Source organism: Rana temporaria, chromosome 11 (assembly GCF_905171775.1).
Source record: "Rana temporaria chromosome 11, aRanTem1.1, whole genome shotgun sequence".
In the NCBI taxonomy this organism is placed as follows: Eukaryota; Metazoa; Chordata; class Amphibia; order Anura; family Ranidae; genus Rana; species Rana temporaria.
Window position 1 is genome coordinate 62,576,693 of NC_053499.1, and position 24,017 is coordinate 62,600,709.

Sequence of the window (24,017 nt, forward strand, 5' to 3'; positions counted from 1 at the left end):
GTTAGTGTATTTAAATTTGCTACTACAATTACCCTTCCACCAGACTGATAATGCTGCTGTCTGCTGTGCCTCCTGTGCTCCTTCATCCAGAGTGGTGTCTCACGAATATAGAAAGTGTGAAAACAGAGTGGCAAAAAAGCCAACGAAAATAAATCAGTCACCACAACTGATTACTAAACTGCAATATATTACATTTTGGGTTTGGGTTTAATATCGCTTTAAAGGAAACTATGAAAATACAGAGATTTTCTTGCTGCCGCCAACTATGGGCCCATCTCTACCTGTGGCTTTCCAGGGTTGTAATAGACTACCTCAATGATCAACACAGAAATTTGGAGGAGGGGATAACCAACTCCATCAGCAAACTAATGTTTGCATACTTGTACACTAGGGATTCCTAGACATTCTAGAACATAACAGTGGGTATGTAGAGACATGGATTCTTCAACCTAACTAGGACTATAATAATAATATACGGCTGATATTGGAAGGTCTCTTGTGGAAGGTCCCAGTCAGACAGGGAAGAGGCCAAGCAGCAGAATTGCTTTGTCCAAGAGCCAATGATTTTTTACATAGCGAATACCATAGTATAGTTAAAGGGGTTGTAAAGGTTCATTTTTTATTTTCTAAATAGGTTCCTTTAAGCTAGTGTATTGTTGGTTCACTTACCTTTTCCTTCTAAATGTTTTTTTTTCTTTGTCTGAATTTTTCACTTCCTGTTCCTCCTCAGTAAGCTTGCCCCCATTACCCGAGCCGTTGTGGCTGGGAGTTAGTGAGCGTGCTCGCCCCCTCCCTTGGGACTACATCACAGCATCTCCCCACAGGGATGTAGTCCCATTTAGAAGGGAAATTGAAGGTAAAGGTAAGCGAACCAACAATGCACTCACTTAAAGCGGAGTTCCACCCAAAAATTTAACTTCCGCTTTTCGGAACCCCCGCCCTCCCCCCTCCGGTGTTATATTTGGCACTTTTCAGGGGGAGGGGGGTGCAGATACCTGTCTAAGACAGGTATTTGCACCCACTTCCGGGAATACACTCCTGTGGCAGTCACAGCCCTAACCCCCCCCGCCACCACCCCCGCGCTGCCTTCTGGGAAACACTATTCCCAGGAGAGAGAGGGGACCAGTGACGGCACGGCGCGCTACTCAGTAGGGAACTGGGTAGTGAAGCCGCAACACTTCACTTCCCGATTCCCTTACCGAGGATGGCGGCGGGTGCAGCTAAGGGACGATTGCTCGGCCGCCGACATCGCAGGTGTGCGCTGGACAGGGAAAGCAGGCCATACACGGTCGAATTTCGAACAAATTTTCTTTTAAAAAAATCTGAAAGATTTTTTTTTTTGTGATCCGATGATGCCACCATTGATTTTCGAAATTCGGCCGACCAAATTTTAATGTTGCCGGGAATATTTGTTTCTCTCCGGGAATATTCTTTTCTTGCAAATCCACATTTTTTTTCTATTACAATTCTCGCACGATTCTCCCATCATTGATCAGAAAATCGCTAGTTTTTCCAAAAAATTCCAACATGTCGGATTTCTCAAATTTGTTTGCCGCACAAAAAAAATCGGCTGTTGCTGCAGCCCACTAACGGTGCGAAATTCGTACGAAAATTCTTTGATACGATTTTTGAAAGAAAATTCTTTCGAAATTCGAACCGTGTATGGCCGCCTTAAGTGTCCATATTTTAAAAGTCAGCAGCTGCAGCATTTGTAGCTGCTGGAAAAAATGAAAATTTTGGTCGGAACCTCCACTTTAAGGGAACCTTTTTAGAAAATAAAAAACAAACCTTTACAACCCCTTTTTAATGGTGACATTAATCAAGAACACAGTGGGGTAGATTTACTAAAACTGGAGAATGCAAAATCTGGTGCAGCTCTAGTTGTAACCAATTAGCTTCCAGGTTGTATTGTCAAAGCTTACCTGGACAAGCTGAAGTTAGAAGCTGATTGGCCACCATGCGCACAGCTGCACCAAATTCTGTGTGCACCAGTTTTAGTAATTTTCCCCCAGTCTGTCATATTTACACCTGCTCATACATTAAAGCGCTGCAGGCTGGTGTGTGTGTGTTATGCATCACGCCATATTTTTTGTACAAGAAAAAAAAAAGACACTTTAAAGCTATGACATGTGGTGCAGCAAGTTCCACGGTGTAATAATGCAGCACAATGCATTGGAACTCACTATAGCAATGTGGTGTGAACAGGGCACCGAGTACATTTTCGATATGCCTGAACATTGAGCCGATGTTGATCTGCTCAAATCACCACAGATGCCCTAAAGCATTTCAAATGTTATTAGATCAAGGAAGAACTTCAAGCAAGTATATAAAAAAACACCCTTTATTCCAGTTATATATTAAATGTATATTACAATACTGCAAGTATAAGCACCTGAAACCTTCAGATGATCTACCCATATTCCCCTGAAAAGGAGAACTTATAGTGGGAAATGAAGAAATGCCAACCACTCAAGCTCTGTTGCATTGCCCACTGTTTACGATTTCAGCCTCTGGGAGCTGGAAGGAGGGAAAGGGGAACTTTGACAGTATTCACAAGGAACAGAATAGGAGGGGAACCTTGGCGGGATGATGATGCTTTCCACAGCCCCATGATCAGACAGGTGACATAGAAATCTGCAAACCACAACAAGATATATTGATGACACCCTACTGATTACGGAATATGATTGGATATGTGAACCATTAGAGAGTGTCTGAACAGAACTATTTTTGAAGTAAAACCTTTTACCAAGTTTGGCTGCAGTTTTTCTTTAAGAAATACAAATAATGGAAAATATAATTCAACAAAACCAAAGGGTTTGCAAATATACCAAAGACAACATTTTAGCATTTAAACCTTTTATTGCTTTTCCCGCCAATGCTTTGTTACCGGACTAAGTGTGAAGGGCTATATTATAAATGGAGTGATTTGGAGTCTGTATCCCCCATACCACACATAAGGTTTGTGTACACAGATGGGTACCCCACATTTACAGTGATGAAAGAGAAGCTCTATTTATATAGATTTCCCTTTCCAGAGATGCATCATGTGCAAGACAAATTTAGGGAAGTATAAATCTTTCAGTTATTTTAGATACCACTGCAATACATTTATCTCAAGTGTGATGTCTAAATAAAGTTACAAAATAGCCGACAGCTACTAAGCAAATGTAACCCAAGCACTCTGCTACAACCAATATAGACTATAAATCACCACTGGAAAAATTATTTCTGACATCATAAGGTTGCCATGGCAGCCTAATGTCCACGTTAATCAGATGACTAATATAAACATATTTCTTGCATCACCAGATGCCTATACCTCTACATTATTCATGTACTGAGAAACTAGGCAATCAGATTTCCACCTCCATTCTTAAAAAATAAATAAAAAAAAGGATGGGAACTCCGACTGATTGCCACCGACAACAAAACCACTGTTGTCTGTTTGCACCAGTTCTCATTAATCATCCCTATATATTAAACAATGAGCGCATCCCTATATATTAAAACAATGAGCGCAGAACACAATCACAAAGGAATGCTTGCTTTGCATAAAAGTAAATACACAAAATCGCACATAGACAGTAACCACACACATCATATACAACACAATCACATACAGGCAGTAACCACACACACTCACACACTGTATAGGACATGATCACATTGTAAACAGAACGATTGTTACAGACTTTATTTCCATTACAGAAGCCTACTGTAGTACACAAAAAAAAAAAAATATTCCCTGCCCAAGTTCTGCATATGATCAATAATACAGTTTACAGGCACACAAAGAGCTATTGAAAATGGGATCCATATAGAGCCATATACACACCCACAGGCTGATAAACAGGTTACATACTGCACTCCCTGGCACCAGATTCCTGCTTATTCCAGCAATAATATTCTGTTCTATTGCAGTACAGCAATCCTGTGCATCTATTCATTCCTAATGGAGAACACGTAATCTACGTAGCTTAATGTACAAAACAGTGATTAACTGCCAGAGACACACAGCCACATCCGCAATGAAGCCTTTTCTTTGCTGAAACTTGTTCTGCTGCCTGGAAACGTTAAAGAAATTGCACAGAGACGCACACATGCAGCCCTTCGTCTCTGCAAAACATGAATATGTGGAAGGCAGAGTCCTGCTAAAAAAAAATCACTCCTTGCTCCTGAGCAGATCAGGGCAGAACAGGGAGGGGGCAGGATGCAGAAAAACCCTCTTCGGACCCTCTCACCTAGCTCTGAGCTCCCATGGATGGGCAGCAGGAGTATCCATATGCATCCTGAGTCCCTGAGGCTGCAGGCGCCAATGGGTCTTGCGGCAAGGATAAAAAAAGAGCGTGCTGCTCTGGCTTGGATGCTGCGGTTAAAGGGGCCTGCAGCCACAGACTGAGAACTATGGCAGACAGCGCTGGCTTAAGATGGCGATGGAGCAAGGCCAGTTACAAGGGAGGTTATACAGCCCCATCAGCCACCCCCCTCCTCTTTCACACTCATTCAGCCTCTCACTTACCCTTCCTCTTGGCCTCTTCGCTGAAGACATTCTTAATCTCCGAGGATTTTTTTTTTTTCTCTAAAGGCAACCCCCCCCTCACTTCAAAACTTAACCTCCCCCCACCTCGAAACAGCCTTCAAAAGCCAGGCAGAGCGAGGATCGGGCTTCTCCCATTCAGGAGCAGCAACCTTACACAGCAACTATACATTGTGTATGCTGAATGTTATTATATTTTTTTTCTTCCTCCTGATGAAACTAGAAGGAGGGGGATGGAAGAAAGGAGGGAGTGGGGGATTCCGCTCTGTGCCTGTGAACAAATTCAGAAGCTGGAAACCGATATAACCAACACAAAAAAAAAAAAGAAGAAAAAAAAAAGGAGGCAGGAAAAAAAATGAACGCACAGTAGCATCAAAATGCATCAGCATGAATATTAGAGATGCTGATTAAAAAAAAAAAAAATTTATACACAGCAGGGCCCCGCTGAAGGTGAATGGCCAGGAGAGGGCGCCATGCTGCATAATTTCATTCTTCTATTCCTCCTGGATCACTGCTTTAACCACTTCATTGCAAGGCCAAGGAAAGGAACATTTCTAACATTGCACTGTTTTTCCTGTGCCTTCTGTACGACACTGGGGTGCAGGATCTTTCCACAAACCCACCTAAAGTGAGGTCATTTATTGCTACCTGTCTACCAGTGACAGCATGTTTTCATTGTCTCGTGCCTCAGATGTATTATATAAAAGTTACATGCAAAAGTCTGTGAAAGACGCATTATAAAATATTGTACAGCCCCCTAGAATAGAAATATTGCTATGTACATTGGGAGATCATACAATTGTCAATTGCAGGACACGATGAGGAACACTTTTGCTGGTAAATATAGAACAGGCAAGGCTGGTACTCTTGGTGGAATAAGATCATGTGACATGTTGTGCGCATAATCACATTCTGTTTAATAATCTCACCACTGCTAAAGCGACCTGTGTTGCAATGAATGCATGTATACCCCTTCACTCTAATACATTAAAATGATAGAGAGTAACAGCAAACACCAACTATGTATGAAACAAAAAAACAAAACACCTTTTTTATTTAACCAGTTCCACGAGTCAATTCTCTCCTACATGTTAAAATTACTCAGAACCCTCAAATATTATATTATAATTATATATATATATATATACATATATATATACATATACATATATATATATATATATATATATATATATATATATATATATATATATATATACACACACATACACACATATACATATATACACACACATACATATTTTTTTTTATTTTTTTGCAGAGACCCTAGAGAATAAAATGGTGGTGTTTTCAATTTGTTATGTCACACAAAATTTGCGCAACGATTTTTCAAATGCAAAAAAAAAAACAATACAAAACCCAATTTCTTTGTAAAACATAAAAAGAGATCATGCCGAGTAGAGATACTCAACTGGTCACGCTTTAAAACTATGCAGGCTCGTGGAATGGCGCCAAACTACGCCAATACTTAAAAATCTCCATAGGCGGCGGTTTTAAATGTTTTACAGGTTACCAGTTTAGCTTTACAGAGGAGGTCTAGAGCTAGAAGTATTGCTCTTCGATACCTCACGAGTGGTGCGAACTCCATTAAGATACTGTATGCTTGCACGACCCATGTAAGCATTCACTTCTGGGTGCAAGCATGAGAGGACGGGGGCTAATTATTTTATTTTTATACTGTAATTTTTATACATTTTTTATCACTTTTATTCCCATCACAAGAAATGTAACATCCCTTGTGATAGAAATAAGGCATGACAGGTCCTCTACGGTGGAAAGCATGAGATAAAAAATAAAAAAAAAACACAAACACACCACACATTGATTTCTGCTTTCCAGGTAAAAAATAAATGGTGTTTACATATGCCAGAGCTGGAAGTGACATCCTGTCACATTCGGCCTTTTAGGATCATGTCGGATTGGATCCCAGGCTCTCCAATTACACGGGAGAGCCTAGAGAATTGCCAATGGGTGGCGGGGACAAGACGTCCCCTCCTGCTGCATGTAAGAGCAATCAAGTGGGTAATCAGCCACTTAGCACACATGTAGCCACACTCTTCCTCTTCTTCTACAAGTGTGCATAGTTTGTTGTCTGGGGGACCTACGGCTGGGGAGAACCGATTTTTCAAAGCCGGGCACCCCTTCCATAGACTCCCATGTTAAACGTCAGTCTAGTCATGGACACAGTGAGGCATGGACACAGTGAGGCACACTCTAGGCTTATACTTGAGTCAATACGTTTTCCCATTTTTTTTTTTGGTAAAATTAGGTGCCTTGGCATATATTAGGGTCGGCTTATACTCGAGTATATACGGTACATTTGGGTCATGCTTGTAAGCTGCAGGCATCATCCAGATATTTCCAATTCAAGTCCAGGACGTCATATGGGCAGGACGTTAAGTACATTTTCTTTTTGGTGCATAGACATAAAGCAGAGAAACTCTGCCTGCTACAACCCCAATTCCAAAAAAGTTGGGACGCGGTATAAAATCTACATAAGAACAGAATGCAATGAATCATAAACGCATATTTTATTCACAATAGAAAACATGTCAAATGTTTAAGCTGGAAAATGTTACCATTCTAACCACTTCAGCCCAGGAAGGATTTACCTCCTTAATGACCAGGCCATTTTTTGGGAAATGGCACTGTGTTGTTTTAACTGACAACTGCGTGGTTGTGCAATGTTGTACCCAAACAAAATTGAAGTCCCTTTTTCCCCCCACAAATAGAGCTTTCTTTTGGTGGTATTTGTGACATTACTGGGAGAAAAAAAAAAGGTTTTACCTTCTCTGATAATACATATCCAAATGATTTTTTTTTATTGGTAATGGTGGCGATCTGCAATTTTTTAGCAGGACTGCGACATTGCGGTGGACAAATCTGACACTTTTTGGGGACCAGTGACACCAATACAGCGATCAGTGCAAAAGAAATGCACTGATCAATGTATAAATGACACTGGCAGGGAAGGGGTTAACACTAGGGGCGATCAAAGGGTTAACTGTGTCCCCTGGGTGTGTTCCAACTGTGTGGGGGATGGGCTCACTGGGACAACACAGAGATCGCTCTTCCTGATTACTTGGAACAGCAGATCCCCAAGTTGTCCCCTGTCCGAACGGGGATCCGTCTCGTTTACATAGGTAGATCCCCGTTCTGCCTCTCTGTTGAACGATCGCGGGTTGCCAGCGGACATCAAGTCTGTGGGACCCGCACATGCGGTGGGGCCCACAGTATCTCATGCATGAAACGATGTACAGGTACATCGTTTCGTGCAGCCGGGCGTTTCAGAGGCGGTTAAGCAAAATAGGTAAATTTGAAATTGATGACAGCAACACATCTCAAAAAGGTTGGGACAAATACATATAGCTTTCAGCATTGATGGTCCAGATGTGCAAACTGCCCATTCCATTGACACTAATGCACCCCATGCCATCAGAGATAGGCTTTTGAACCGAGTGCTGATAGCAACCGGAAGGTTCCTCTCCTCTTTAGTCTGGAGGAGTTAGCGCCCATGGTTGACAAGAAGAAATTTCGACTCATTCAACCACAGAACAGTTTTTCTCTCTGCAACATACCATTCTAAGTAAGGTTTGGCCCAGAGAAGACATCAGCTTTCTGGATCATGTTCAGATATGGCATCTTCGCATTGGAAGAGCTTTACCTTGAATTTTTGGATGGCACAGCGAGCTGTGTTCACAGACAGTGATTTCTGGATTCCTGACCCCATGCAGTAATGTCAATCACAGAATCATGCCCGTTTTTAATGCAGTGCCATCTGAAGGCCAAAAGATTACAGGAATCCAATACTGCATTTCAGTCTTGTCCCTTGCCCACAGAGATCTCTCCAGATTCTCTGAATCTTTTGATGATGTTACGTACTTGTAGATGATGCTGTATTTAAAGTATTTCACAATTTTATGTTTTTTTATAGATAGGTGTACTTCTGCCCATCTTTACTGCCAAGATACACTGACTCTCCAAGATGCTCTTTTTTTACCCAATCATGTTAATGACCTGTGGCCAATTAACCTAATTAGTTTAAATATATGTTCTTCCAGCTCTTCCTTGCTAGTAGCATGCACTTTTCCAGCTTTTTGTTGCCCTGACCCAACTTTTGAGACGTGTTGCTGCAATCAATTTCAAAATGACCTTATTTTTTACTTAAAATAGCACATTTGAAACATTTAATAGGTTTTCTATTGTGAATAAAATATGGGTTTATGAGATTTGCAAATCATTGCATTCTGTCTTTAGATTTTACACTACGTCCCAACTTTTTTGAGATTGCGTGTTGTAAGCCCATGTATAGGATACTGGTCAAATGTTACAAAGTATCTTTGTTTTTTTTACTATTACACAATCTACTAAAGAAATGCACCATTCAAATCCCAAAGTAGCCACAATTCTTATAAATCAATCAATTCAAAGGGGGCTATCCACTTTAGTCAATGCCTGAGCCCTAAAGCTGTGTGTTGTAAAGATTAAATGTCTTGATCCCAGTCCATGTGCTAATGTTTATATTCAGATTGTAGAACCTACTTGCATTCGATGACGGTCACCCAATTCGTTATGGTCATTAAACGAATGGCCGACTGCGAGGGGGTCTAATCTTCTAAACACAATTCCATGCCAAGGGCAAGTGTCAATTTCACCAAAAGACATCATCATGGTCATCAAATGTGCAAGCAAAATTAGACAGGTGAAAGCTTTCCACATACAGTAGGTGACCACGATATTGTGTCAATCTCGCTCCTTTTCTCGGCGAGATTGACCACCTATGAGCCCCATCACGGGAGCCAACGACGAGTTGGCTTGCTGCGATGGAGACAAAGCCGTCATAGAAGCGACAGGGATTCGACTTGGATTCCCGCCAATTCTAGCTGCGGCGTTTGGTATGAATCCTGAGAGGGAACTCCACACCAAATTTTAAATAAAAAAACGGCATGGGTTCCCCCCCAGGGGCATACCAGGCCCTTAGGTCTGGTATGGGTTGTAAGGAGACCCCCCTACGCCGAAAAACCGGCGTGGGGGTCCCCCCACAATCCATACCAGACCCGTATACAAAGAACGCTGCCTGGCCGGTCAGGAAAGGAGTGGGGACGAGCGAGGCCCCCCCCTCCTGAGCCGTACCAGGCCGCATGCCCTCAACATTGGGGGAGTTGGGTGCTCTGGGGCAGGAGGGCGCACTGCGGCCCCCCCAGGCCAGAGCACCCTGTCCCCATGTTGATAAGGACAGGGCCTCTTCCCGACAACCCTGGCCGTTGGTTGTCGGGGTCTGCGGGCGGGTGGCTTATCGGAATCTGGTAGCCCCCTTTAATAAGGGGGCCCCCAGATACCGGCCCCCTACCCTAGGTGAATGAATATGGGTACATCGTACCCCTACCTATTCACCTGGAGGCAAAGTTTAAAAGAAAATAAACACACGACACAGTGTTTTTTAAGTAATTAGTTAGCTCCGGGGGGCCCCCCTGTCTTCTTTAGCTTTTTTACCAGGGGGGGCTTCTTCTTCGGCGAGGGGGGGTGTCGGTCTTCACTACCGTCTGGTTCTCTTCCGCTCTCCGGGGGTCTTCTTCCATCTCCTCCGCTGTCATCTCGGCACTCCCCGGTTCTTCTCATCGGAAGAAGAGAAAAAGGCAGAAGACGTCACAGAAGAGCGGGTTGGGCGCCGCTAGTAATTGAGCTAACACGAAGATAGCGGCGGCCAGCCCTGAAGAAGAACCGGGGAGCGCCGAGATGACAGCGGAGAAGATGGAAGACCCCCTGGAGAGCGGAGAAGACCCCCGGAGAGCGGAAGAGAACCAGACGACAGTGAAGACCGACACCCCCCCCCCCTCGCCGAAGAAGGCCCCCCTGGTAAAAGAGCTAAAGAAGACAGGGGGGACCCCCGGAGCAGACTAATAAATGACTTGAAAAACCCTGTGTCGTGTGTTTATTTTCTTTTACACTTTGCCTCCAGGTGAATAGGTAGGGGTACGATGTACCCCATATTCATTCACCTAGGGTGGGGGGCCGGTATCTGGGGGCCCCCTTCTTAAAGGGGGCTACCAGATTTCGATAAGCCCCCCGCCCGCAGACCCCGACAACCAATGGCCAGGGTTGTCGGGAAGAGGCCCTGTCCTTATCAACATGGGGACAGGGTGCTCTGGGGTGGGGGGGCCGCAGTGCACCCCCTGCCCCAGAGCACCCAACCGCTCGCTCATCCCCACTCCTTTCCTGACCGGCCGGGCAGGTTCTTTGGAAACGGGTCTGGTATGGATTGTGAGGGGACCCCCACGCCGGTTTTTCGGCGTAGGGGGGGGTCTCCTTACAACCCATACCAGACCTAAGGGCTTGGTATGCCCCTGGGGGGAAACCCATGCCGGTTTTTTATTTAAAATTTGGCGTGGAGTTCCCTCTCAGGATTCATACCAAACGCTGCAGCTAGAATTGGCGGGAATCGAAGTTGGATCCCCGTCGCTTCTATGACGCGCTCGCTGGAATGTGCTTTGTCTATTCCAGCGAGTGCGAGATGTCGGCACCCTGTCGCTGAGAATCAGCACGATGCTGTCGCGCTGGAAACACATTCTCGGCAACAGGTACTGTATATACATGGTGTGGCTGCCTAAGCAAGTTTATGGCCATAGAAAATAGAGAAGCAACCGGCGAGTAATTGAGGTCGCAGCTTTGCGGCCTTCTGCAGGCCTAAGCTTCCTTCTGTGATCTTGTGGTGGCCGTTGGCAAGTAAAACAGCAATTCAGTAATTCTAATGTGTTTTTCACTGCCATCTCCTTCCCTCTAATTAGAGCCCCCCAAACATTATATATATTTTTTATTCTAACACCCTAGAGCAGTGATGGCGAACCTTGGCACCCCAGATGTTTTGGAACTACATTTCCCATGATGCTCAACTACACTGCAGGGTGCATGAGCATCATGGGAAATGTAGTTCCAAAACATCTGGGGTGCCAAGGTTCACCATCACTGCCCTAGAGAATAAAATGGCGGTCGTTGCAATACTTTCTGTCACACCGTATTTGCGCAGCGGCCTTACAATCGCACTTTTTTGGGGGGGAAAATACACTTTTTTTAATTAAAAATAAGACACCTGTAAAGTCAACCCATTTTTTTTTATATTGTGAAAGATAATATTACGCCGAGTAAATTGATACCCAACATGTCGCACTTCAAAATTGCGTTCGCTCGTGGAATGTCGACAAACTTTGACCCTTTAAAATCTCCATAGGCAACGTTTAAAAAATTCTACAGGTTGCATGTTTTGAGTTACAGAGAAGGTCCAGGGCTAGAATTATTGCTCGCGCTCTATTGATTGTGGCGATACCCCACATGTGTGGTTTGAATACCGTTTACATATGCAGGCACTACTCACGAATGCGTTCGCTTCTGCGTGCGAGCTCGGAGGGACGGGGCGCGTTTTCTGTCTCCTGACATTTTTTAGCTGGCTCCTAGATTCCAAGCAAATTTGTCAAACCCTGCTTTATAAAATTAGTCTATATAAGGCTGCCATAAACCTACGCATACACTGGTATCTGTCGTAATGGCGATGTAAACATTTCCCATACTCACCACCAAGATCACCAAGCATCATTAGCAGCTAAATTCTTTTCTTGACCAAAAAAATTTCTTCCAGAACACTAAGGTGTCTAGTTTAACAAAAACATTTCTTTAGGAATGTCTCAACATGTCCTAATAATGAAATTGCAATTTTTTTTTTTTTAAATAAACCCCTAAATATTTGAACACTATACTAAATTGCACTTGGGCGCTTCCCACCATAAATACTATTTTTTGGTGCTGCAGAAACTTCGAAAACTAGCAAAAGAGTGTGTACATAGTGGCAGTGATTGGAAGAGCACACGTCAGGTTCAGAAGCAGAAAATGCACGTCCAGTGCAAGAGTATGTATCAATTCGATACTGTATGAGGTAGTAGCAGCGAGTAGTGCCTCATTGTACTCTTTATGACATTGTGCCTGTACGGAGCTACATCAGCCTTTATTTTAGGTACCATTATTCTCTATGACAGGTCCTCAGCAGGAGCACATTGCATTAGTTCTGGGAAAGCCAAGCAGCATAACAAGGACATTTGACAGCAATAAAATATAGAAGTCCTAAGAGCGTTACTACTGTAGAGACAGGAAGGTGGTGTCAAGCCTAAAGTGAATCTCCAGGGTTTACAAAAGAACAAAAAGCTACCAAGTATGCACCAGAAACTGTCCCCATATTAATGGCAACATTTTGTTACTGTAAATGCGCATGCTCCGTCTTCCTGTGCGTGCACTAAATGTAGAACAGAAGTAATACAGGTCTCCCTTGCTCTCTCGGTACAACGGTCTTCCTCTTTCTCTCTAGTTCTGCTCCCTTTCTGTCTTCCTCCATCGTTCTATCTTACTACCTTCTTCCTCTACCTGTACTTCTGCCTCCCAGTCCCTTTTTTCACTCCAGCCGCCCCTTTCTGCTGTCTTCCTCTACCAGTGTTTCTTTCACTCTACTCCCAGCATCCTTCCTTCTCTCTCCATCTGCTGCAGCCGCCTCAGTTTTGTCAGATTTAGCGACCCGTCAGATTTTGTAATGGAAGGGACGCTCCGTCCCTGTCATCTTGCTACACCCTGCACTCGTCTTCACACCGGGAACCCTACTGTGCATGCGCAAAGCTCTGCTCCTCTCTTCTACTGGCCCAGGAAGAAGAAGAAAGCCCCAGCGATGACGCAAATACCTGTGGCTGAGGCTCCCGGAATCGGGGACAGGATACCAGTGAAAGACAGGTATCCTGTCCCCCCCTCCCCCCGAAAGGTGCCAAATGTGACAATGGAGGGGGAGGAGTACAATGAGCGGAAGTGGGTGGAACTCCCCTTTAACCTCCTTACTACCGGCCACCACGATAGCTCTCTTGTTCTGAGAGGACGTCATAGGACGTCCTCGTCGTGCAGAGCCACTAGGGAGGCGCGCGCACCCTCCGCGTGGAGAGGAGACTGAAGCTGTGTCCCTTGTACATAGGGAAACAGATCGGTCACCTCTCCCAATCAGTCCCCTTCCCCCACAGTTAGAATCACTAGTAGGGAACACATTTAACTCCTTCCTTGCCCCCTGGTGTTAACCCCTTCCCTGCCAGTCACATTTATACAGTAATCAGTGCATATTTATAACACTGATCGCTGTATAAATGTGAATGGTCCCAAAAATGTGTCAAAAGTTTCCGATGTGTCCGCCATGTCGCAGTCCCAATAAAAATCGCAGATCGCCGCCATTACTAAAAAAAAAAAAATCATAATTATGTCCCCTATTTTGTTTTGCGCAAACCAGTCACTATACGCTTATTGCAATTTTTATTTTTTTTAATTATGTAGAAAAAAAATGTATCGGCCTAAACTGAGAAAAAATAATTATTTGAAAAAAAAAAAATGGGATATTTATTATAGCAAAAAGTAAAAAATAATGGGCCAGATTCAGATAGGTGAGCGGATCTCATTTACGTTACGCCGCTGCAAGTTTTTGAGGCAAGTGCTTTATTCAGAAAGCACTTGCCTGTAAACTTGCGGCGGTGTATCGTAAATCCCACGGCGGAATTCAAATTCCGTGGGTAGGGGGCGTGTAAAATTTAAATCAGCCGCGTCCCCGCGCCGAACGAACTGCGCATGCGCCGTCCGTAAAATTTCCCAGCGTGCATTGCTCTAAATGACGTCGCTAGGACGTCATTGGTTTCGACGTGAACGTAAATTACGTCCATCCGTATTCGCAAACGACGTAAAAAATTCAAAACTCGGCGCGGGAACGGCGGCCATACCCAACATAGGATACGCCGCACATAGCAGGGGTAACTTTACGACGGAAAAAGCCGAACGCAAACGACGTAAAAAAAATGCGCCGGGCGGTCGTTCGTTTCTGAATCGGTGGAAATCGCTTAAAAAAAAAACGCCACCCAGCGGCCTGGAATTGCAGCCTATGATCCGACGGTGTAAGACACTTACACCTGGCGGATCTTAGGGATATCTATGCGTAACTGATTCTCTGAATCAGTCGCATAGATACGACCGGCAGTATCTCTTTCTGAATCTGCCCCATTGTGCTTTTTTCAAAATTGTCGCTCTTTTTTTGTTTACAGCACAAACAATAAAAAACGCATAGGTGATCAAATACCACCAAAAGAAAGAGCTATTTGTGGGGGAAAAAAGGACGTCAATTTTGTTTGGGAGCCACGTCGCACGACTGCACAATTGTCAGTTAAATCGATGCAGTGCAAGAGGCTGGAATTTCGCCTGGGCAGGAAGGGGGTATATGTGCTCAGTAAGCAAGTGGTTAAAGAGCAACTCCAATTTTGATGAGAAAAATTGTGTTGCAGATTCATACCAATTGTTATTCTGAAGAAATCAGTTTGTTTGTCTGTGTCCATGTGCTCAATGAATCTGTATGGGAGTGATTTCATAATTATCAATCAGTTGCTACATTTGCAGGGCTCTAATGAGGACAATTGCAGGGCATACATCCCTTTTCAGACCCGATTTCCTATTAGGACTATCATGGCATTTTTGTTGCAGGGGATGTCTGAAATCTGACTTGTACCTTAGTGCAGAAATCATTGAGCCAATCACACAAGCAGGCAATGATGTTTCTGACAAGAATAACCCTGACAGAACTTATCGCCATCTCAAAAATATTAAGGAAAAAACTTTGCCAAGAGAAGAATGTTGTGAACAGGAAGCTTGTTTTTTTCTTACTGCAGATGAGACATGCTCTGTCTCTTGTAAAATAAAAGCTTCATTAGGCCCTGCTCACAGCTAAGTGATTTGTAGCTTCAACAGGAACGCTACAACATTAAACTCTAGGATTTCTATAATATTCAGTGGTGCCCATTCACACTTGAGCATAGTGTTGCTTTAAAAAGTACATGAGCTTCTTCTGAGCCAAGTCATGTGTTTTGGCCTAAACAGACTTCAAAGTGGACGCCTTAAAAACCAAGTAACTAGCATGGTCTAAATAATAATAAGAAAAGCCTAGAATGCACTAAAAACTCACTGCACTCAAAAAAAGCTAATGGCCAAAGATTCTCAGCTCAAATGTGAGCCTTATGCTGGCCATACACTATACGAAAATTCCGGCAAATGTGCCCATTAAAACAGTTAATGGGCACAAAATCGATAATCGTTGGGATGTTTTTGAGCCGAAAAAACGAAGGACACATTTGGAAATTTTCTGCCGAACGAACGATAAATCGGAAGGTTAATGTGTTTCTGCACTACGTATATGTAAAAAAAAAAAAAAAAAAAAACAATTTTTTTTTATTTATGTCCACAGAACGATTTAACGGTCATTACATGATGGTACTATCGTTTGCGCTCACGACCGAACGTTCGTTTTTCGAAAGTTTGTTCGGACGATTTTTCATGGCGTGTATGGCCAGCATTCGAGAATGTACACAAAACATACACTTAGCAGCGCAATGCAATTCAGTGTACATTTTTGACATGCTTCAGTTCAGGACACATGTAATGTCGCACAGGAATTGCAGCACATTCCTGTGCGAATTACATGTGGTGTCTCTGAGGTGCGATTTGTATGGTTCAAATTGCACCAAACTAGTGAAGGACCCTTTTTTGTTCGCACCAGAATCAGATCACCCATGTGATCCGATTCTGCAACTTGTGCTGCATTTTGCAAATCGGATCGCATGTCGCAATTGGTTCGCATAGACAGGATGTGATTTCGATGCAGTGCTGAATCCAGTGAATTCACACCGCATCTAGTGTGAACCTAGGCTCAATGGTAATATAAATGAATTTTTGTGTTGCAGGAGGGGCTTCTTCCCAGGCCAGCCATTTAAGATAGTTAAAGATACTGAGGACCAGGCAAAGGCGATGACACTGGCGAGAAAACTTGCAGATATCGGATCGCTGGAGGAGAGGGGAACTACTTTTTACTTTAAAGCCAGAAATTTAGTTTCAGAAGGAGACCAGCAGTGGTATCTTCTGTACTTCTTTTCATGATACAGTCATGGCCAAAATTGTTGGCACCCCAGAAATTTTTCCTGAAAAATCTCTGGAGATGGACTTGTAACCTTGAGATTGTTGATATTTTTCCACAATTTTGGTTCTCAAGTCCTCAGACAGTTCTCTTCTCCTCTTTCTGTTGTCCACACAATGCAAAGACTAATGCTGGCCATACACTACGAAAAATCGTCCAAACGAACTTTCGAAAAACGAACGTTCGGTCGTGAGCGCAAATGATATTGCCATCATGTAATGACCGATAAATCGTTCAGTGGACATAAATAAAAAAAAATAAAAAATTGGTTGTTTTTTTTTTTACAAATACCTAGTGCAGAAAGTTCGGACGGGAAACGCATTAACCTTCCGATTTATCGTTCGTTCGGCTGAAAATTTCCAAACTTGTCCTTCGTTTTTTCGGCTCAAAAAAATGTCCCAACGATTATGGATTTTGTGCCCATTAACTGTTCAAAAAACGAATGAACTGTCTGAACAACCAAATTTCGGACGATTTTTCGTATAGTGTATGGCCAGCATAAGTGAACTTCTCTCCTTTTTGTGCGATTTTTATATTGCCCACACCTGTTACTTGCCCCAGGTGAGTTCAAAGGACCATCACATGCTTGAAACAATCTTATTTATCCACAATTTTGAAAGGGTGGCAAGAATTTTTACCAGACTTTTTAGGAGTTCTGTGTGACATTATGTCCAATTTGCTTTTTTTCCCTTCCTTTTTTTTGTTTTGTTCCAATACACAAAAAGGGAATAAACATGTGTATAGCAAAACATGTGTTACTGCATTACTTTTCTGTAAGATATACTTGATTTTCTAGAAACATTTCTGGGGTACCAACAATTTCAGCCATGACCAAGTATACTTCAGTGCTGGTTCACACTTGTGCGAGTTGATACCGAATGCGATGCGTTAAACAAAAACTAGATTCGCATGTCATCCAAAAAAGGAATTGTTTTCAATGATGGTCGTTCACACCTATGCGTTGCGATTCCTCTCCGAATGCAATGCAATGAAAAAAAGGGTCTTGTGCGAGTTTAGAGCGTTGCGAATTTAGTCTCCATATAGACATGAATGTAAACCGTTCTGGAATCGCAATTGATGGTTCACATATGTGCAAATTCAACCACACTATTCTCCATAAAAAACAGAAAGTACACAGGAAGTTAACACCTTTTATTTTTTTTACATTAGGATTCCATTGGCTAGAGACATTAATCGCAGCTATGTCCCACTCCTGAAATTCGCATTAAAATCGCGGGAAATTCGCACCTCAGAATGGACTGAAAAAACTGAACAAATTCACAGTGCAGCAGTGTGAACCGGCACTTAAGGACTGCAGGGGAGAGAAGCAAGCCCCCTGCTGTGGTCGTTACAGTGTGGCTCTCAAGGTTTGATTCATTTTTTCAGATGTCATTAGAAGTAAGACTACACATAGTGTAACACAAGGAGTGAGACTATACACTGCAGAAATTCCCACGAGATAAAAAGCAAATGTCTGATTCAACCCATCTCAGCAAGAGATTAATGAAGTACTGTTATTTATGCATTAGTTAAATGATATTACTCAATCTAATTATTTTAACTAATTACTAAAATGAGTTGGGAAGTTTAGATATGAACAAATCAAACGCAGATAGCGAAAAAGAAAAACAAAGCTGCCCTTTGGTGAGGGGAAAAAAAAGGAAAACCGACACCAGTAAACTGAAGAACCGCAAATGGAAATACAAAGCTGGTCAACAACTCCAAAACCACTTTAAAATTAATCAATCCAATTTTCTCCTACCCTCTTTAGATTGCCACCCACGCTACAATGCCAGTATTGGCCATATTCCATCTTGGCAGTACAAAATACAAGAACCTCATTAATGGCACGTGTATGACAGCTTCATAGAATCTCTGGAAGGTATCTTGAGCAAACAAGGCTGTTCTGGCAACAATTTTGAATATTACACGTTTAGCTTCAACACATCCAATGGACAGAACAAGAGTTTAGAATGATGATTACATGAATATAGGTTCTGGTACTATGATAGACAGACAGACATTTTGGATTAAGATGACTGCACTTGTAGTACACCTGCCACAAGAGTAAAATGGATAGTGTCACGCTGACTATTCCTTCTGAAAATGTTCGTTGCATGGATGTCATGCAGTTGCATTGGCTTCAATAGTTTAGTCCATGCACAAATGTTACATTGTATTCTGGTTGAAAAAAAAAAAAAAAAAAAGACTATGCAGTTCAACCAAAAAATAAATAAAAAATCATGCAATGCTATTTACACAATCCTGTACCCAGAGTTGATCTAGAGGAAGGCAAAAAAAAAAAAAAACACAGCAAAGCATGATCCAATTTGCTCCAGCAGGGGAGAAAATTCCTTCCTGATCCCCGAGAGGCAAATCAGATATTGCCTGGATCAACTTTACCTATAAATGTTGGTATTCAGTTATATTATGTACATTTAGGAATGGGGTCTTTTTTAAAGCAATCTACTGAGCTGGAGAGAACCAGTTCTTGAGGGAGTCTATTCCACATTTTCACAGCTCTTACTGTGAAGAATACAAACAAGTGGTCACTGCCCCCACCTATAACTGGTCTTTACAGCAAGGAGCCCTGGAAGGGCGACGCATGTCAAACAAAAACAAAGATTTCTACACTTAAACTTACCAACCAGCGACCAACCAAATTGACTCGTTTAACAATATGCGTTAAAGCGGAGTTCTGACTAAAAACAAAAAAATTCAAAAAGTCAGCAGCTACTTTTCGCGGTGCTGGCATTATTACAGCAGGCGCCTGGCTGTGATGTCGCACTGCGCATGTGCGAGCCGCGCCACAATTAGCTGGGACTGGCTGGGCAATTAGATGGGACCTGTGACGTGTCCCAGATGATTGCTGAGAGGGAGGGGGAGAGGCGACTTTCCTTCCGGCGCCACAGAGCTCCGGGAGGAAGTGGGAGCTGAAACCCTCTAAAAAGAGGGTTTTCTGCTCCCCCCTCCCAAAAATATTATATGACAAATGTGGCATGTCAGGGGGTCACCTTCCCTTAAAGCGGAAGTTCAACCGCTTTAAGAACAGGGGTTACTGTAAAGAAAGCTTTCCGTATTTGGAGATTAATTCGCTTTTTCCTCCAAGTGTAAACAGTGCCCCCTTGTCCTGTGTGATGACCTTAAAGTGAATAACTCAACACCAAGTTCACTATATGGACCCTTATAAATGTATACATGTTGAGCATATCCCCCTTAATCTCCTCTTTTCAAGAGAATAAATTGAGTTCCTCTAATCTTTCCTCATTTCTGAGCTCCTCAATGCCTCTTATCAGTTTGCTTGTTCGTCTCGTATCAGTTCCTGGATATCCTTTTTATGAACTGGTGCCCAAAACTGAACTGCATATTCCAGATGAGGTCTTACTAACGATTTGTACAGGGGCAAAATTATATCTCTGTCTCTCTGCTGTCCATACCTCTATTCATACAAGAAACCTCATTTGCCACCTAGTTGCCCAATTAAACAGTGCATTGAGGTTGGTTTGTAAATTGGAGACATCATTTAAGGATGTTACTTTTGATCCCAGACCCATATCATTTATAAAAGATATTAAAAAGTAAGGGTCCCAACACTGAATCTTGGGATACACCTTAGACCAGGGATCCTCAAACTACGGCCCTCCAGCTGTTGTAGAACTACACATCCCATGAGGCATTGTAACACACTGACATTCACAGACATGACTAGACATGATGGGAATTGTAGTTCCTGAACAACTGGAGGGCCGTAGTTTGAAGACCCATTCCTTAGACCATTCAGAGCATGAATCATTAACCACTACTCTCTGAATTCTGCCTTTTAGCCAGTTTTCTATCCTTTCACAAACTGATCTTTCCAAGCCTGTAGACCAGGGGTGCCCAACCAGTGGCCGGGGGCCACATGTGGCCCGCAGAGCCCTCTGATGTAAACTTTACCGTACACGTTAGCCATGTGTGGGGAACTGTGTTGAACACATTAGCAAAATCCAAGTATACCACGTCCACAGCCACCTCTTTTGTCATAGGTTTTACTTACCTCTTCAGTAAAAGAAAGGTTTGTCTGGCAACTTCTGTCTTTCATGAATCCATGCTGTCTTTTGCTTAAAATATTTTTTTCAGCACAAACTTATCCATGTTATCTTTTATTAAACTCTCCATGATCTTCCCAACTATAGAAGTTAAACTAACATGTCTATGCGCCAATCCAGTGGTACTATGCAAGTCATTCAAGTGTATGTAAATCTGATTCATGAAATTTGAGCTGGGCACATATAATCTGTAGTGTTTTGTTATGGCGCTTCAAAGCCCTGTATCTCGTAGCTGTGTCCTGCTCCATTTCCTCTGTAATCAACCTGTGAACTTTTGACAAGCTCTCCATGGTCCGGAGATAGACGGTGTGTGTAGGAGGAGGTTGCTATACATAGATTAACACACTGCTAAACTATACATATGCAACCTCTGCATGTGTGTGTGTGCTTTTTCTCCAAATCGTCTTTCTCACAGTGTCCATCAATGATCTCCTCCTACAGGGGAATCAGGAAGTGAAAATTCTAACAGAACAAGCACTTTCTAAACAGTATATCAAGGTGAAGACAGAAGATATACATGTAAAAAGGGAGATTTGTTTCATCTTCACTGGGTATATGGTTTACATCCACTGTAAATGATCCCTAAAAATGTGAAACAATGGCTTTGAAATGACAGAGTTCAATTATTTTAGGATCCGTGGGTGTATGCCACCTGGTGCAGGTGCTTTTTCCACCTTTATTCTGTCTAAACATCACTTTTGAGCCATTGTGGATCATTGGGCTGTGTCACTATCACCCCCATTATGGACATGAGCTCCCCCATACTCCTTTGTATACACAAAGCTGAAGAAAAGTAATTAATAAATTTGCCTTTTCTTTGTCCCCAGTCACCTACAGTAGGTGTTTGTGATATTGTGCTTTTAGCACGACAGCGTCGCGCTGATACTCGGCGACAGGGTGCCGAGATCTCCCCGACACCTCGCACTCACTGGAATAGTGACAGCACATCCCAGCAAGCGCGTCATAGAAGCGACGGGAGATCCGACTTGGATTCCCGCCAATTCTACACGTGTGCGGCGTTTGTTATGAATCCTGAGGGGGAAGTCCCCGCCGGATTTTAAATAAAAATCCGGCATGGGTCCCCCCCTCAGGAGCATACCGGGCCCTTAGGTCTGTTATGGGTTGTAAGGAGAGCCCCCCTACGCCGAAAAAAACGGCATAGGGGGTCCCCCTACAATCCATACCAGACCCGTATCCAAAGCACGCTACCCGGCCAGCCAGGAAGGGAGTGGGGACGAGCGAGCGCCCCCCCCCCTCCTGAGCCGTACCAGGCTGCATGCCCTCAACATGGGGGGGGTTGGGTGCTCTGGGGCAGGGGGGCGCACTGCGGCCCCCCCACCTCAGAGCACCCTGTCCCCATGTTGATGAGGACAGGGCCCCTTCCCGACAACCCTGGCCGTTGGTTGTCGGGGTATGCGGGCGGGAGGCTTATCGGAATCTGGGAGCCCCCTTTAATAAGGGGGCCCCCAGATACCGGCCCCCCACCCTAAGTGAATGAGTATGGGGTACATCGTACCCCTACCCATTCACCTGCAAGAAAAGTGGTAAAAACACAAATAAACCACACAGTGTATTAAAATTTTTTATTTTTCTGCTCCGGAGGCCGCCCCCTGTCTTCTTTATTAGCTCTTTTACCAGGGGAGGCTTCTTCTTTGACGTCTTCGGGTGGGTGGGGGCCGCCGTCTGGTTCTCTTCCACCGCCGGGGGGGTCGCTTTTAAAAAAGCCCCCACCCCCCGGCGGGTTTCCTCCGGCGTCTTCGGCGGGGCTCTTCTTCTTCCGCTATCCCGACGGGTCTTCTCAACTCTCCGGGGTTCTCCTTCTGTCTTCGCCGCTCTCCGCTCTTGACTCGTCGCACCCCGGTTCTTCGTCTCGCTGTCCGGTGTCTTCTTCCGTGCTGTACGTCTTCTCCTTCCGTGCTGTGATGAGTTCTTCTTCCGTGCTGTGACGTCATGTTCTTCACTTCTCTCCTTCTCCCGATGTTGCCACGCCGGTCCTCCTCGCTGAAATGACGGATGCGCGCCTTGCATCGGACCTATATAGGCCTCACAGTCCCATCATGCTCTGTACCTACCCATGTGATACCTACCCACGTGGTAGGTATCACATGGGTAGGTACAGAGCATGATGGGACTGTGAGGCCTATATAGGTCCGATGCACCCGCGCACCCGTCATTGCAGAGAGGAGCCGGCGACGTGTCAACACCGGGAGAAGGAGAGAAGTGAAGAACATGACGTCACAGCGCGGAAGAAGAACTCATCACAGCACGGAAGGAGAAGACGTAAAGCACGGAAGAAGACACCGGACAGCGAGACGAAGAACCGGGGTGCGACGAGTCAAGAGCGGAGAGCGGCGAAGACAGAAGGAGACCCCCGGAGAGTTGTGAAGACCCGTCGGGATAGCGGAAGAAGAAGAGCCCCGCCGAAGACGCCGGAGGAAACCCGCCGGGGGGGTGGGGGCTTTTTTAAAAGCGACCCCCCCCCGGCGGTGGAAGAGAACCAGACGGCGGCCCCCACCCACCCGAAGACGTCAAAGAAGAAGCCTCCCCTGGTAAAAGAGCTAATAAAGAAGACAGGGGAGGCCTCCGGAGCAGAAAAATAAAAAATTTTAATACACTGTGTGGTTTATTTGTGTTTTTATCACTTTTCTTGCAGGTGAATGGGTAGGGGTACGATGTACCCCATACTCATTCACTTAGGGTGGGGGGCCGGTATCTGGGGGCCCCCTTATTAAAGGGGGCTCCCAGATTCCGATAAGCCTCCCGCCCGCATACCCCGACAACCAACGGCCAGGGTTGTCGGGAAGGGGCCCTGTCCTCATCAACATGGGGACAGGGTGCTCTGAGGTGGGGGGGCCGCAGTGCGCCCCCCTGCCCCAGAGCACCCAACCCCCCCATGTTGAGGGCATGCAGCCTGGTACGGCTCAGGAGAGGGGGGGGGCGCTCGCTCGTCCCCACTCCCTTCCTGGCTGGCCGGGTAGCGTGCTTTGGATACGGGTCTGGTATGGATTGTAGGGGGACCCCCTACGCCGTTTTTTTCGGCGTAGGGGGGCTCTCCTTACAACCCATAACAGACCTAAGGGCCCGGTATGCTCCTGAGGGGGGGACCCATGCCGGATTTTTATTTAAAATCCGGCGGGGACTTCCCCCTCAGGATTCATAACAAACGCCGCACACGTGTAGAATTGGCGGGAATCCAAGTCGGATCTCCCGTCGCTTCTATGACGGCTCTGTCTCCATCGCGGCAAGCCAGCTCGGCGCTGGCTCCCGCGATGGGGCTCGTAGGTGCTCAATCTCGCTGAGAAAGAGAGCGAGATTGACACAAAATCGGGTTCACCTACTGTACTCTAGATTA

General features: G+C 44.4%; 1 protein-coding gene across 6 annotated transcripts in view; it reads right to left on the bottom strand.

Moving 5' to 3' along the window:
• Nucleotides 1-24,017, bottom strand: part of CHD9 (chromodomain helicase DNA binding protein 9) — a 289,270-nt gene that overhangs the window by 151,421 nt on the left and 113,832 nt on the right. Inside the window, exon 1 of one of the 6 annotated variants that reach the window (XM_040328669.1) lies at nucleotides 4,523-4,598. The exons of the other annotated variants lie outside the window; for them this stretch is intronic. Within the exon in view, the coding sequence (XP_040184603.1) occupies nucleotides 4,523-4,552 (30 nt within the window). The 5' untranslated portion in view covers nucleotides 4,553-4,598. Of the gene's footprint in view, nucleotides 1-4,522; nucleotides 4,599-24,017 lie in introns of those variants that run through there. 6 annotated transcript variants of the gene reach the window in all.